Consider the following 17237-nt stretch of genomic DNA (forward strand, 5'->3'; position numbering starts at 1 on the left):
GACAGCTGTGGGCGCATTAAGTTTAACAACCACTGTTTTCGTAAAGTGTTGGAGTATGAATGGTTTATATTCTGCCTTGGTTTGTCAAAGTTTTTGTTGTTTTATACTTTTTAATTAATGCCCTGGCTTCATTTGGTTAGTTTAGGGTGAAGCAATTTCCAGTATTTTAAAGGAAAATACAAATTTCCTTTAAAATTTGGAGCTTTGTCTCACATCAAATCTCCTAAATAAGGATTGTTAAACCGTCTCTGTAAAATTGGACTCACAATTAATGGCGTATTGCTGATGACCCTTAAAGGTTGCATGTGCAATGGATAACAGGTGCAAAACCTGTTCGGACCATTATTTAAATTAGGAAAAAGCATGTGCCGCTGGCAATCTGGGGAAGCAGGGTGGTCATGAAAGAAAGATAATGCTTATGGGATTTGCAATAATAATAACAATAGTAATGAATATGATTATTCATTGACTCTGCATCTCCAAGTGATACAAGCAAATGAAAATAATAAACGTTAAAGAAATGTCAGTCATATTACATAAGTAGCCACTGTTAGACTCTAAACAGCTGGGATAGCTTCAACAAATTCTTTCTCAACTCCTGTTTGACCCAAAATATTGCAAACTAAGGTAATAAAATATAACATATCGTTCTTGTTTGGATCATGTAAAGTGTAGTTATGGTGATTTGTATTTTAATTGCATAAAGAGTATTTTTTTCCTACAAATATCAATCTAGGCTACTATTGCCTTTCTGATGGTCCAAATATGTTCAGTTGAATTTTTGCATGATAGTTGACCCCTACTCTAAAACATGCTAAATATAAAAAGCCATACTTCTAATCTGGTTTCTGTTGGATAATTTGCTTTACTGTTGGTAAGGAATTACATTTGCATGTCTTTTGCCTATTAATTTGCTCATTTGGGTCTACAGCATGTTATGCATACTTGTGAAGGCAAACATGCTAAAAAGTTTGCCCCTGCACCTTTTTTCAGACAAGGTTTTATTTCAAATGGTTTGATACAGAAATTATAACCTTGAATGGCTTTTTTATTTTCTGTTACATGAAATTATCATAATGATCAGACACTGGGCTTCAAACGTGCAATCAAAACGTAGTTAAAACATTTTATATTATGTTGCGTTATAGACTTATGACTTCCTTAAGCCTGTAGATTTCAGAACACTCCACTCAATTTTATATCAGTAGAAAAAAAAGACCCCCCTCTAAGACTAAGTGCTTTTAATACTCATATCAAATCATAAGGCAACTGATGATGCAGGCTTTTCGAGTCCAACTGTTTTAGGGACATGTTTGGATATTAAAGCTCAATATTTATATATCATAAAATATGTTCATAATCAGTTAATTCATTAAAGATGACATTGTCTTACATATCAGAGCACTTAAAATAATGTCAAACTTTGAGAAAAGGACATAACAACTACTGTGAATTATATTTTGTTTGATAATTTTTGAATCATTTTCATTTTTCCTAATATAACTTAGGCCATTGTTTCCTTCTTTAATGCGATACTTTTTTTTTACTATAAAATATTATGGTCATTATGTTTTTCACTTTTCCACTAGCTTTTTCCTGAACTGGCATACAAGCTGCAATCTCACTGCTCTGTTAGGCATAAGTGCACAGTGAAATATAAATGACTGTTTATAGGTTTTCTATATTACATAGCGTTTCTTTTAAAGAAAGAACAATGTAGTAGTTTGCAATATCTGTGTTATTTGCACACTGTTCATTATAGCACATTAAAATAATAACTGTGATCCTGAGCTTCTAAGTGAAAAATAAACAGATAAATTCAAAAGGGTATAAATACACTCATAATCATTTAAGTAGAAAATATTTTAATGAAGCTCGTTTGTCAGATTAAATGGATCTCTTGAAACAAAACAACCTTTAAGAAAGTTTAAGATATACTTCATCAATTCCACATTTCTTTTCAACATATTCTTTTATTGGTCTGCTGTTATATTCAAATATAAAGATAGCTTTTTGATGTTTTTTGTTATTGCGTTTTCATGAGCTGTAAGTGGGAAATCATCAAAATTTACAAGATGAAAGGCTTTTAAAACATCAGCCTGTTTAATATATAATTTGTTTAATCTATTAAAGTGATAAAAGAAACTAGAAGAAGTCTTTAATAATATTTTTTTTGAATATGATTGCATTAAAGAACAATAACCTCATCTCAAAAGCCAAACATCCGTAGGTCATTCATCAACCAAAGATGCTCCCAATTTATTTTAAACTGCCTTTTGTTGTGCTTGCATATTTTGCAATCAAAATTGACTTCTTTATATCAAGTTTTAGGGCCCTGTTTGTTGACTGCAGCACGTCTGTTTTTGCTGCAAAGCAAAAAGTGAAGCCTAAGCTCCCCGGCGTTCTTGTAAAGGTAACAACAGAACTCCCATGTGCAAACGAAGCAGAGCACAGCAGAAGATGTCTCACAAGCTAATTGAAAGGCTGCAGCCATCTCAGACAATCAGCCAACTCCATCTGCGATTATAGATGTGATGTTGTGTCCTGGAATACAAATCCTTTCTTTTCTCCAAACCCTCAGGTGCCTGTTTAAGGCCTGGCAAGAGTCACCATGATGAGTTTCTGGCTTCCTCTGGGTGCTTATTATATGTGACAGAGAAAACCTTCCTCCTTCTTATCAGATAAAACTTTCCCATCTTATTAATGACTCCTTACACACCAAGTTATCTCATTTCCTTTCTCTAACTGATCCAAAAACTAAAAAACAGGTGTTTACCAAAGCAATCATGGCTTCATATTGATGGAGTAAGTTCTTGCTAAAGCTGTGTTTCCCTTTTCGAGGGTGACCCCCATGGCACAGAGGCTTGAATTATTCTATGCGGAAGCGGCAGTGCAATGAAACACTGTGATGATTATAATCTCTTTGACAGGTTTAGTGAGAGAAGGAAGGTGTTGTTACACACTTAAATGGCATGGGTGAACAAAGAGGTGTTGGGCTGTCTTTTTTATGTTAATGAGGTCTTGTTCAGTTTGTAATCACGCAGCTTTGCAAGAAAAGACATGTATAAAATATATCCTTAGTATATAAGTAGCTATTTGAATGATTTTGGTGTATGTTCATGTCTTCTGTCAATCAGTAATAATTCTAGTGTTTACCATAGAATGAAAACACAGCTCCATCTCAGCTTAGAACAATTTGTTCATTTTGGAGTGAGGCTTTTATTGATGCTTAGCTGACAAATTCAGCAAAAGTATTGATGGTAATCATGCATCACTCATCATTGTATGACATTTATATGGCTGTTTTTTATTTCATCATTATCATTTCTTTCTGCAAAAAACCTTTCATTTGCTGATTCAAAGATTTGCCCTTTAAAAACAACAATATGTAGTTAATAAACTCTTACATAAATGAAAGACGAATTGGTAAAAATACCTCAATTTCTAACATTCATGATCTGTTGTAGTGGTGTGTTTTTTACTGAAATACAGTTCTTTGCTAAATCATTGATATTTCCATGACATTTTACTGTTTCCACATTATGGTTTTAAGCCTTAATGGATTGTATGAGATAGAGGACATGAGCTGTTTGTAAGAAAATAGTGTATAATTTTGAGTGTATTTTATCAATAAAAGCTTTCAAATGTGATATTAAAATCTTTGAATATATCAGAATCTAGCTAACTATAATTTAATCTCTATGTAGTTACAGCTATTCATTAAAAGCCTTACTGATTCAGAAGAGATTATTCAAGTAAAAAATCATGAAGACAAAGAAAGAAAACATAGTTAATACGTAGTAAGTTGTTGAGAAATTTAAAGTAGGCTATAAAGGTCATTCCAAGGTTACAAGATTTAAAGGAGATTAGGGTGAATTTATTTTCCACTAAATGGATATGGTTGGGGGTGTCTTGTTGTCCCTATGAAATATATCAGAGACAAAGAAGCCATAAAATATGATTCATCCATTTTTTCATTTATGCACTATGTTGTGTTGGTACATCACTTAAAGTTCCAAATAAATACATCAAAATTTCTGTTTGTAATTAGACAGAATGGGAAATGAGGTAAAGTATATTGACACATTTGGAATGCACTGTATATAAATCATCAACTGCATGCCATGTGCACAACAGTGACACACGGCAAAAACACACATTAACACTCACACAAACAGACAAGGAGCTACAGGATGTTTGATTTCTGCCAAGCCAGAGCATGCAACATAAGGTATTTTGTTTGTTTTTTTCACATGAACACAAATGCATTACATGTGTCAACAAGAAGGCTAGCCAAGTTTCCAACATGGAAAGGACCCTACGCTACACACATTGATGCATTATGACAGTCTTAACACATATTAGTAGTCTTAACCAACATGGGAGTATTGCACAATTTTAGAATCAGTGTGACCACATCGTGAGACAAGCCCAGATGGCATGAGCATGAGTGATGACGGATGCAATGAAGTGGGGGGTGTTGTGTGGAGTTAAGTTGCTGGGATGTGGAATGCAACGTGAAAGGATGATCAACCAATCACTGACAACAATGTAGAAGTACAAAAATCAACCTGAACAAAATACAGCTTTTTAAAAGATATTAGACGAGAACAAAAAACGACAAAATCTACAAGCTGCCTTCCGTCTTAGCCCCAGGTGGTCCTACTTTGAAGTGGTTTTCTTCAGAGGTTGTCAGGGGAATGTTTTAAGTTACCAAGGACCTTCTGCTGGTCCCTTCATTTTTTGTCTTTGTTGATGGCTTCAAAGTACAAAACAATCAGAAATCAAAGCATTAAATACCTTTAATCAGGCAAAGTTCGACAGAATAAACTTTGAGTTATTCTGTTCTTTCTATTCTATCTCTGTTCATCTCGCCTATCTTGACATCTTCAGCATAAAAGAGTCATTATATTTAAAAAGCCTATTTTTGATTGGTGTTATTTAAAGAAACGCCTCCAATTTTATCTTCCAATTCATTAACTCTGTTTCGCTTCAAAACAAGTTAAACATTCATTGAATCAGAGTTGTTGTGCGGATCTTGAAACATTGGGTGCTTCTCCTGGATATGACAAATTTTCATACAGTAGTTTTATTTTGAATTAATATCTTTTAAAATGACATAACTAATAGCCCTGAGTCTATACAGTATTTGGGGTTTTATAGTGAATGTGACCCAAATAAAGAGGATTTGCTTTTCTTGGTTGTTTCTTGTTGATACAAGACTGAGCCCATGACTGAAGAACTTAAATATTTATTGATGGAAAAGTCATTTGATTAAATATATTTTGACAATGTGTGTACTATTTTCAATAAAGTAAGCAGAGTTTGTGGCTAATACTAGTGGGAAAAGGCTGCTTCTTGAAGTCCAATACAATAAGCTTATTAATGACCCTTGTCCACTGGTGGTTTCAGCTCAGCATCACTCCACATGCATCATCCACCTGGGGCCTGTGATGCTTCCAGTGACTTGCTGATAGCTTGAGCTATAGCTTGAAGCTCCACCTTCTGCGGTCTTAGAGATAATTTATTTCAGCAACTCTTTTTCTACATGGGCTGTCGTGAATGAGTGACGAGTCAGGCAAAGAAAAATGATTCAAAAGCCTTCATCACAACTATCACCCAGCAACCAGAGTCCGTATGTCTTTGGAGACCCCATCTGGGGCATTTACAGTAAGTCTTGACAAGACAGCCAATGGGATCATATGATCACTGACACACTTGCCTATGTAAAAGTGGTGGTTTGAGAAGTGGGCTGTTTTCAAAGGGGTGTTGCTTGTCTCCTCCAGCTCTGTCATCTAATGTTGGCATTTACCCTTATGAATAAGAGGGTAACATCCTTGTAAATTTGGGTAGAATAGACTGACTTAGTATAGATCAGGCCAAGAAAATATAGCCTGACCAACACTTTGAATTGTGGGCCCATTAAGAAGAAAACCCAGCCTGAATAAATATCCTATTTAATGTTTCTGCCACAAGGAGCAGTACGTCTTTGGTGAGTACCACCGCACTGACTGCTTACACAAGGAATGCTTTGTTTAGCGCACTTTGCAATGACTGCATAGTTGTAGCTTTTGTCCTTTGGCCGAATGTCTTGGACGTTACGGTAAAGAGAGGGGCAGAGCTGTCCACCGATCACCAAGTGTGGTAGAGCTTTCAGTCAGGTAGCAACTCTCACATCCATACATTTCCTTAAATTACAGAGAAGGCTGGGGAAACAGGGTATGAATCAATCATCTTTTTCCGATGGTGGACACTAGCAGGAAGGAATGTTATCAAGCTGAGGAAGGAGTCCTATCGAACACAGTTTGTTTGTGCGGGTTATAAGGCACCAAACAGGTACTTGCCACTGTCCAGGTTGATGCAAATCTCACAATGTGGCCTTGAAGAAGTTCAAAAAGGACCCCAAAAAAACAATTTAAGGATCTCTGAAACTTTGTTGTTATAGCTTCCCTGGTGAAAGCAGAGACTTGGTGCTCAGAATCAGAGTTGTTAATCAATGAAGTCAAAAACTTCACGCACAGCATGAGCCTGGTACACATTGCTGGCAATAAGTCAGACCTGTTCCTGGTATAAGTTGGACTCCAGCAGGGCTGTCCTCTGTTACCAGTCCTGTTTAATCGGAGATGGGCTCATCATTGTGTTGCTACTCCTCAGCATTAAGGGGACTCAAATAATGTAGGGCAGAATTCTTTTTTTAAATGCCCTGGTGTTTAAGGGACCTCTCACGGATTGGAGGCTAAGGAGATGGCCCAGGACCACTGGAGAGACTTTCTCTCAGCTGGCCAAGCAATTCCCCCAGATGAGCTGGAGGGGATGTTTGGGGAGAGGAAAGTCTGGGTGTCCATGTTGAGACTCATGCCCCCCCTCAACCCTGTCCTGAATAAGCGGAAGATAATGCATATGAGAACTCTGTCTAATATACTGTGAGAGTTAAGATATGAATAATTCAATTCAATAATTCAATTTATTATTTTTCATTACATGCAATCTTCATGTATTTGATATAAAAAATGAGTGAAAAGTTTATTATTTTAACCAATAAGAATTTTGCATGATCTACATTTTACAAGAATTTAAGAAAATCTGACCTCTTGAAAAAAAGCAATTTCAATACGTATATTTTAGAAGATTTTTTTTTTAAATATACGTATTTAACATGTGATAAAGATCCCTCTGTGGTAAGATCAGGAATTGATGACTTAGACTGATTCCGAAGTAAAAGATTTATTTTTAAAATGTGCAAGACTGGCATGTTTAAGGACCTCATATACAATTTTCAAAATGATCTCAGCAGGTTTAAAATAAAAAGGTCTCTAATTTTGTATCATACTCCTCTTCCTTACACACCAATTCTTTTAACCAGTTCATGCTGCAAACCATGCAAGCCTATTAGCTGTTTAAAGAGAATCTGTGTCAGCATTTGTTGGTCTGCAGCCTTGTTGCCACTTATTGTGTCCAGCATTGCAGGGGCTATGATTTGCTATCCAGTGTGTTTGCTTATCCTCTCTCCTCTGCCAAGCTTGAACAATGCAGCAGAGCAATCCTGTGGAAAAGTGAAGCCTGCAACAAACAAACCATTTTCGGGTGAATGGCTTAATTGCTATTGATGTGCCTTAGCTGGTTGAATGCTAAAAATTTTCAGTAAAAATTTGGGTGGAAGACAGCACTTGAGTAAACGAAAGGACGAAGCAAATAAGTGGCCAGTTCTCTTTTAAATGGCCAGAGAAAACCTATTACTCTGCATTTTAAGTGCTAAGTGTTCCTTTTTTCTTCTACTGTTAAAAAGAAGTATAATACACACGTAAAATTATTGTCATTAGTAATTGTTATCACTATATCTTGTCTTGCAGGGTATATTGTGTTAAAACAATACATAAAATCTGCATATTTACCTTACAAAATTGCCTAAAGGGAATCAATCAAGAAATTATGACCAATCAGAATTTTATGAAATGCAACTGATGCCGTTTCTTTTGTTTTGACTATTTAAAGTCTATTTAGAGACCAAAAAGCAATTTCAAAATCTTTAAATCTGCTAAGTTTGTCCTCCATGTGACTTTGCAGAGTCAAGGGGGAACTCAAGCTTTTCATCCCTGCAGGACCTTGAAGCATTTGAAACCACTTTAATTTTAGACACCACTTCTGGGGCAGATGACTGGACAAGGGTTTGGCTACTGAAGCATTGCTATTAACAAAAAGCATGAAAAGAGGCTGCGATTGGAAGCAACAGCAAAAATAAATAGATTATAGATTCAAAAAAAAAAAAAAACATTTGTGAAGATGTTATCAGGAGGGAACTATCTTACCTGGGGACACAGGCAGTTGAAGTCTCTGCCTCAGGAGCCTCCGGGGCAGGGCAGCAGAACTGGTGGAGAACTGTTTGGTTGCTGTGGAAATAAAAGAAAACTGTAAGCATAAATCATCTTCATGATCAGTGTATTTCAACTTCTAGAAAACAGTTAAGCATGCTGATTTAGTTCTGGTATGCAGTTTTAACTAAAGCCAAATGCTACATTGTTCTTGAAACCAAGTGTAGATTAAGACAGCATACTACAGGTGACCAGTGTTGTGCAGTTGTTGTTGGGGAGTGGCAGTCTAATGGTTAGGGCATTGCGCTTGGCTCCCAGAGGTTGTAAGTTCAAGCCCCACTCCCACAGACTGTCACTCTGGCTCCCTGAGCAAGATCCTTAGCCCCACACTGCTCCCCGGGCGCCACACAGTGGCAGCCCACTGCTCCCCAAGGGCATGGGTCAAATGTAAGGGTGAATTTCTCCAGTGTGAGATTAATAAAGTTCAATTATTATTATTATTATTAATTAACAGCGTTCACTGAATACGTTCATATTGTCAGTGTACAGTGAACTGAATATACCAGTTTTGAAGAAATGAACATGAACAAGAGCGATGTTCACTGAGAATAATGAGCTATACACATAGCTCACGTTTGCAGTCAATTGATAATGGTACTTTTCTTTAGACAAATTAAGTTCTGCCTAATTCAGACTCATCTACTGGTATTTCTAATGCCAGTTTTGCAGAGTTTTTGGCAGATTTTTATTTTTACCTAACAAAGAAAGACTTGGACAGATAAAACTCAGGTATTCATGCAAACTGTTCCTACTGGCACATGGTCAGACATGCCAACTTCAAATTTAAAGCGACACTCCAAGTTAAAGCATCTGAGCTATGTTTGGAAAGGTCTGCTACTGAATGAGCAACGTAAGAAATCATTTTTGATATAGATGTTTTGAACAGGACCTGAATGTTTTGTGTAATCTGGCTAAATTAAGGCTTCACTGCACATACAGTACTGTATACCTTGACTGCATTTATTGCATTTCAGTTAAGGGAGGGTCCAATTTCTTACTGGGATATTTTATCCACAGCCTTACTTAAAATGTCTTAAATAAATTTTATGTTATGTCACATATTATGTTTACTGGAAATAGATTGCTTCACCTCTACCACTTCAAAGCTTTCTCGAAAGATACAGCCATCTAGCTGGTGCTCTCTGCAAATGTCCACTCCCAGGTGATGCTGAAGTGGAAAGAGGATGGATGTAAAATTTTCATGTGCGTGCAAGAGAGCTTTCCTTTCATCCCTAGTTTACAATCTCTCCGTTTTAAAATGGACACTGCCACACATTTCAAACGATCATCCGTCTCTTCACTCAGTATCACCCAACCCCAACCCCCCACTGTCCTCCTTTCTTTTTGCTCTTTTTTTCACACTGATTTTCCATCACTCTCTCTAAGACTCCACATCCCCCCTCTGTTGCTGGGATCTACAGCCTGTGTTGGGCTAAAAAGGAATATGCTCAATTACTCTTGCTGTCAGAAGATGTGGCCAGACCTCCATGTGCTATGCTGTGTCTTCACAAGGACATAGAGGAAGGACACAGCAGGTAAGAGGAATAAGCAACGACAAAGTGTCTTTAATTACTGAAAGTGAACAAAACAACGATGGCTTCAGGTTAAATTTGCAATTTCTTTTTTTTTACCAACACCCCTGATTTGTCAGCAAGGAGTAGTTATTTATCAGAGAACAATAGACACAATCTTAACTGTGAAACTTGATCCAAAAAATCTAAATCCACAAAAGCAACAGTCTCACTAAAGCATAAGCACAGAGCAAAGTCTAGAAAAGCAGGTCGTCGGGTGATTTTCAGCAACAACCCCAGATAGACGAGGGAGGGAATGACAGCAAATTAATTTTCATTGTTAATGCCTCCACTAATTGTGTTCTCTTTAACAACCATGACACTGCTGGCTGGTTTTAATGGGGGTCCAGGACACAAGACATTCTCTGAGGGAACAAAGATTAGTTACCGCTGTACCAAAGGAGAAGCCTGTTCTCAATGATAAAGTTGCTATATTCCGCCCATCAGCAAGGAAATACTCAATCACCTGCAACAGCTACACTCTCAGGATGCCTGCGATACAATTACTGAAAATTTATGAAAATGTGTGTGCTGCAAAATAATCAATAGATGTATAGACAGACTTCACAGACTATATTAAGAGTAAATCTATTTTTGAAGTGCTGATGTCCCGACCAACCATTTCCAACTAGATATAATACCAGCTACTGACTTTGATACCCATGTTTATATGAAAAGCAAAGTTAAGAATTATGATCTTCTCACAAAAGCCAAAAACTATTAAGTTTTAGCATCTTTTTTATAAAGGAAACCTGATGTGCAGTCCCAATATGTTGATATAACTTTGTCCTCTAGGCCGCATCAGCAGTGTCCTCACTGGCATAACTTCAAGTTGGTTTCTTTTGCAGTCTGTGATCCTTGAGGACTGCTGCACCTTATCTTTGCTCCTGTTTGCCATGAAAAGCATGGCAAACAGGAGCAAATAAACTCACAAACAGGACTGATGACAACTGTTGTCATCCAGTCCAAACTGGAGCTATGCACGATTCAAGACTTTTCCTTTCAGTTCACTATATATGTGCAGTACATACAGTTGAATTAGAATCTAGATTTAGAGCCAACTGTTAAAATTTTGTAAGTAAAGTTTATTTATATAGCGCCTTACATAGAAAAGTACTAAAATAAAATATCAGAAAATACAAAAAAGCTCCCTATCCAGGAAGTTTTTTCAGTTCAAAATGTCCGCAATAGCGTTGAGTTCGAGGTTTTATACAGTAGACCAACAAGGCCTTTTTTTGTTTTGAAAACATGCAAATTGGAATATACGAAGGGGTTCACCCATTTGGAATGGGTGTCAATTGTCCTCTTTTGTTATACTGCAATACCCCATACCCATCTAAGTGTCTGAAAGGTCGGTTGTTAAAGGGGATTGTTGGACTGGCTGAATAGACGAGGTCCTCCACTCTCCTGAACAGGGGGTGGGGCTGCGATGATAACGGGAAGGGATTAACTTAATTGCTGCATTGTAAGTTTTTTAAAGCTGGAACCTGAGTTCTATAGCCCCATTTACACTACCCTTGAAAAACCGATCCAGGCCCAGACCGGTCCGAGCTTGGATCGGTAACCAGGCCAAGCTCAGTTTTGACGACCGTTCACACGTCACACTTATCTCGGTTATCTCGACTCCTCGACTCCTCGCCTCCTAGTGACGATGTGCGGTATTACTGCTAGGATTGAAGGAGGGACTCAAGCAGCTGGTGGCGGTAATGCACCAAACGCTGTTTGTCAACCGCCGTAAAACCCAAGAAGAAGAAGACGAAGGAGGAGGGAATCAAGCAAATCAAAATGGCGGCGCCCGTCACATTCAGAAAGTTATGCTTGATTATTATTGTTGTACTTCCGTGTTTGCGGTGGGTCAGGCGAAGACGGCAACCTTGCGCGGATGTACTTGAATGGAGTGTGAATCGGCATGTTCAGCCAGTCGGCGATGACGCGTTCTGCTCATGCGCTCTTGTTATCAGAGAACCGAGCCAGGAAAAAACCGAGCCGAACCCACCTCGGGAACTGGTCTGCAGTTAGCGCGGCCCGGTTATGTCTATCTCGGTTCAGTTCAGGTTGTTTCCGTTCACACACGACAAGTTATCTCAGTTACTGAGCTCGGACCGGTCTCGGCTCAGTTTTTTAAGGGTAGTGTAAACGGGGTATAAGAAACTTGGATGGGATTTTTTTTTTTGCAATGACTATAACCTGTATGACTGAGAACCTTCACCAGCACGTTTTTACCAAATTGTTTCATTCTGCTCTTGAGTAATTTCTTGGATGACTACTTTTTACTCTTACTGTACTTTTTGCTTTTAGTAAAATAATTGTTGGAAGTAGTGCTACTTTTACTTGGGTACCATTTTTGGGTACATAACCCACCCCTGGCACTGGGTGTTTTGCTCTGGTGGAAACATCATGCAAAAAAAAAAAGAAAAAAGTTTCCAATTCTATCCCCCTACTGACAGCGTGTAATTTGCTTGTTATCCTGGCATCAAGTGAAGCTCGTTAAAAAGACTTTCTATCTGCCGGGATTGCGATGTAGTAAGGAAGAAGCTTTTTAACACAGTCAATGATAGTGGATCATATTCTCTTTCTTCACAGAAAACCTAAGAACAAGTCAAAATATCAGTGAGGACACATCATAGCTATTCAAATAAACAGGAACATTGGAATAGGTTAATTTGAGCTCTCAGGTAATTATGGAGCCCAGGGCAAAATAGTTGTGTCACATACTTGAAGTTGGGAATTTTATTCCTACACCGTCTTTGTTTAATTTAATGTAAAATCAAACCCTGTGCAGCACTGTGGTGCAGACAGAACTGCTTACTGGGGCTGCTTATTGTAAAAAGAGAATAGCTCGGATTATTTTAATTTAATCAGATTGTAATATGACTCAGATCTAACTCGGTTGCATCTAATCAAATCTGAATATATCAAAATGCAAATAATTTCATTTTAATATTTTTTGGATAAGAAACAACATAAGTTGTGAATTATTGCTCTATAAAAGAAAATGAAAACTCTATTTCATTCTAACAGTATTATTACAGGATTTTTTCTGACTCATCTAAACAACCTAAGGACTTCAGCCTACAATATTTAGGGATTTAGGGATGACTGTTTGGCGCATGTCAAACTAAAACTGCGTTTTAAAGAGGTTTAAAGTTTTAAAGAGGAAGTAGATGTTATAGTGTATTGGAACATTCCAATCCCTATTATATTAAACTGATTTTATGAACTATTATTTGTACATCCCTTTCACTGCCTTTTTAACTTTTATTTAATTCTACCTAAACTACTGGGCATAAACACACAGCTTGATTTTTTTAAGAGTCATAGCAATTTGCCATGACTTTGGATTATCCATCCATTTTTCAACACGCTTATCCCTGCTGGGGTCTTGTGGGGTGCTGGTGACTATCTCCAGCTGTCTATGAGGGAGAGGCGGGATACTCCCAGGACAGGTCGGCAGTCCATGGCAGGGCAACACAGAGACAAACGGGACAAAACACCATTCACGCACACACTCACACCTAAGGAGAATTTACAGAAGCCATTTAACCTAACAGTCATTTTTGTGGACTGTGAGAAGAAGCCAGAGTACCCAGAGAGAACCTACGCATGCTCATGGAGAACATGCAAACTCCATGCAGCCCAGGAATTGAACCCGGAATTCTCTGGCTGCAAGGCAGCAGTGCTACCCACTTTTCCACTTTGGATTACTTTATATAAACTGTTATTTAAATGAAAACACATACTTTTATCATCTGTTTCAAACACAGTGATTAAATCAAATATGCAGCCTGGCTTTATCCCTAAAAAGAAACTTTACAACTCAATGAATAAACATTATTCTTTCTGTTTAATTAGTTGTTCTTAACAAGCAATGACGATTATTCCTAGGCTGTTTAAAAAGCTCCTGGCTCTTTGCTTTGTGTGTTGTCTGAGCCTTATAAGGGTGAAGCAACCCTTAGGTCCTGCTTAATCAACCACAAGGCTTAATTAGAGGCTATCTGCGAGTTGGTGCAGTGGGGTTAGGAGTCTTTGAGGAGAACACACACATAGACATTTCTGAGATGCAGACAAATCTTGCAATTATCTGCACTTCGGTCAACCTTGAAGAAAAATTAGTGACTCACTACACCGAATTTCAGGAGGAAATTCACTCACAAATGCAGGCATGTGGGCAAAAAGAGAGAAAGTGGACACTTTTGATCTTTTAAAACCCCTTTATTCATCCTATCTCTCTGCTTTAATATTTCCCTCTCCACAATTTGCTCTGTTATACTTGCCATCTATCTGCTCAGAATCACTATCACTTCCATCTTTCTAAAAAAAAAAAAAAAAGTGCTTGAAAGCCATTTATAACGGTCTATGTTTATGTCCAAGCATGACCTTCAGTGGAGCAGCTGTGTCATGCAGAACCTAAAAAAAAAAGCCTTGTCTGTTATGCGTGTGCAAGGAACAGATTGTGTTGACGGAAAGACCAAAAGCTGCTGTCTAAATTTCTCTGCATCACATTGAGACATAGTGCTGATTTAGTAATTGTCATTTTTGGAATACATTTTTTTTATTTCAGTCAATTTTTATTAATTTTTTTAACATCCACGGGAGGGCCACCCTTTTTTGAAAGAAACCTGTTCCAGGTGGCCTGCTGCCCTTAAAGAGTCCAGATACAAAATCTAGCTTAAAATAAACAACTAACTGCACTCTTCAGTTGCACCAGACTTTAAAAGAGCTTTTAACACCCCCTCAAAAAAACATTTACAGATTGTAGTTTTCTCATGACATTCAAAATGAAAGATGACTGTTTTACCAATTTAAGATACATTTCTGGGTAATCTAAAGAGAGGCCACAGCCAAACTTAGAATGATTTCAAATAATAAAAAGTTTTCTTATGTAGTGATTGCACACAAATTTAGGGGATGCAATATATACCAGGTTTAATAACTCATTTGGTTAATGAAGACCAAGAAACCAGATTATAATACAAACAGTCTTGTATGCTGTGGAATTAGTTTTCTGTAAACAAATAAAAATTAAGCATGACAAGAACCTTAAAAATGTCACATAAAGAAGTTTCTTTCTGAAAAATAAACTGTATAAGTGCAATATTCTCATGTGCAATACTGCAATTTCTGTGTTATTATTCTTGCATATATTTTTTTCTTTTGTAACTGCACAGTCCTTTAATAACTTTTTACAATATTTCTTTTTATCGCATTATTTGGCTGCACTGTTGTGTTTTGTTTTATATTGTTTTGAGCTGCTAAAATTTTCATTTATGCTTGAGGAACAATGACAAATAAAGACTTCTGATTCTGATAAAGGCGCACAATGTACTCAATATTATTAAAAGGGAAAAAAGGAGAATTTAGTTGGATTTGTGGAATTTCAGGTTTCAAAATGTTTAAAATGAACGAGAAAGTACTGCTTTATGTGAGGATTGAGATTTTATTTTACCCCTGAACCTTTAACCACAACAACCCTATCTTAGGTATCATTTCAATGGATTTGAATTGGATAACATGGATTACAATTGTGTCAATAGGTTAATTTAGGTTTGCCTTAGCGACATCTCTACACTCAATGTTAGTTTTGATTATAGAATGTTGTCTTTAGAATGCTTACTAACATCTTTTGTCTCTCAATAGTGTCTCATTTTCTTCTTTCTACATTATGTTTAACATATTTCTGATTGTTTAAACATGATAATGGAATAAAATGAAAACATATCCATGGCCCTAATCTTTTCTCAAGCATTGACTCCTTCAAAAATACATATTTTTTTCAATGAAAGGCTGCCATATTAACTCTGGCTCACATAGCACAATTCGCTTAAAAGCTTCATGTCAGCACAGACTCTTTAGCTGTGCCAAGCAGCTTAACTCGTCTTCTGTAAGGGTAACTCAGACAGCTGGAGATGGACTAAAGAGCAAGACCCATTTAACCTGTCCTATATGAGGCACTGTATATAATATTCATATATACATACATATATATATATATATATATATATATATATATATATATATATATAAAGAATCACATTTTAATCTTATATCTGCTAAAGCAATCATGAGGGAGAATAGTCCTCAAGGGCTGCATTCCCATAAGTTTGCCATGCAACCCTGCTTCCAAATAGCCTATGAAGTTCTAACTTGTGAAAACAAAATGGCAAATAAATCTGTCTAAGTCTCTAAGTCTATGTTTGGATAGATGGTGTCTCAAACCTCAACAGGGTTTGCTCATACAGGCTGACCGGCAGCGTCCTGCAGCTCCAAAGCGAAGGGGAGACGACGTCCGAGAGCAGAATACACGAATGATTAATGCACAAACTATGGAGTGTTATAGTTAAGGGTGTGTCTAGGTCACTCCCAATCAAGTCACACCTAGACAATCAGGGGCGACACTGGAGTTGGAGGGATGTTGGTTCAAGCCCTATCTCCAGGTTTCAGGATCACTGTGTCATTGGGCAAGACACTTCACCTGCATTGCCTACTGAAGGTGGTCAGAGGGCCCGGCGGTGTCAGTGTATGGCAGCCTAGATTCTATTCGTGAGCCCCACCGCAGCTCTGGTGTAGCTGACCACCATCAGTGTGTGGGTGATTGACCGAATGTAGTGTCATCAAACATTTGCTCCTTTCCTAAAGATACATTTCTACAGTGAAATAAAACTATTTCATAGAGGACCCTACATTTTCTTTTACCTAACTTGTGACTTTCTGTCAGGGTGGCAAAGATGCAGCAAAGCAGCAGAAGTTACATGTGAATACATGTGTCTCCAATGCTTGTGCATAAAATTGCCACTCTGAATTAATTGTGATTATTTAACACATTAATGTACAATAATTAATTTGCACTGATGCAGCCTCGCTATTTAAGAACTGAATGGTCCACTCGCCCTATCTTTATTGCTTTTTGATTGAACTTGACGATGGAACTTTTAAATCCCTGACTACAATGCTCATCTGTTGAGTTTCTTATCTACAGCTTTGTGAGAACATATCTTCCTCCACAATGCCATAAAATAAAAGTCAATATTATGCATAAAACATGCCATCTACACCTTTGTTTATAGATGTTAGAGATCGGCCTGTTTTTCCAGTGTAGTCCTGTTTCTCTGACTGTGACTGGCTGGATGTGCTCTCTTCATCCTCTGACAAGGGAGTTGGCACAGGGCGCGTCTGCCTGGCTGTGTGTTTCCTGGATGGGGCCGTCTTTTACAGTTGCTTTTTTGTATATCTGCTTCTGTCTCCTTGAACCCCAGTCGGCCTCGGCAGATGGCCAGTCACACTGATTGTGGTTCTGCTG

At 37.5% G+C, this 17237-nt stretch overlaps 1 protein-coding gene across 3 annotated transcripts in view; it reads right to left on the reverse strand.

The window, feature by feature from the left end:
* The window catches only part of iqsec3 (IQ motif and Sec7 domain 3), a 134605-nt gene that overhangs the window by 93810 nt on the left and 23558 nt on the right, over window positions 1-17237 (reverse strand). For all 3 annotated transcript variants that reach the window (XM_015376677.1, XM_015376679.1, XM_015376678.1), the window contains exon 2: window positions 8307-8387. In XM_015376677.1, the coding sequence (XP_015232163.1) occupies window positions 8307-8387 (81 nt within the window). The remainder of the gene's footprint in view (window positions 1-8306; window positions 8388-17237) is intronic.

This window comes from Cyprinodon variegatus, unplaced genomic scaffold, assembly GCF_000732505.1.
Source record: "Cyprinodon variegatus isolate N-32 unplaced genomic scaffold, C_variegatus-1.0 Scaffold139, whole genome shotgun sequence".
In the NCBI taxonomy this organism is placed as follows: Eukaryota; Metazoa; Chordata; class Actinopteri; order Cyprinodontiformes; family Cyprinodontidae; genus Cyprinodon; species Cyprinodon variegatus.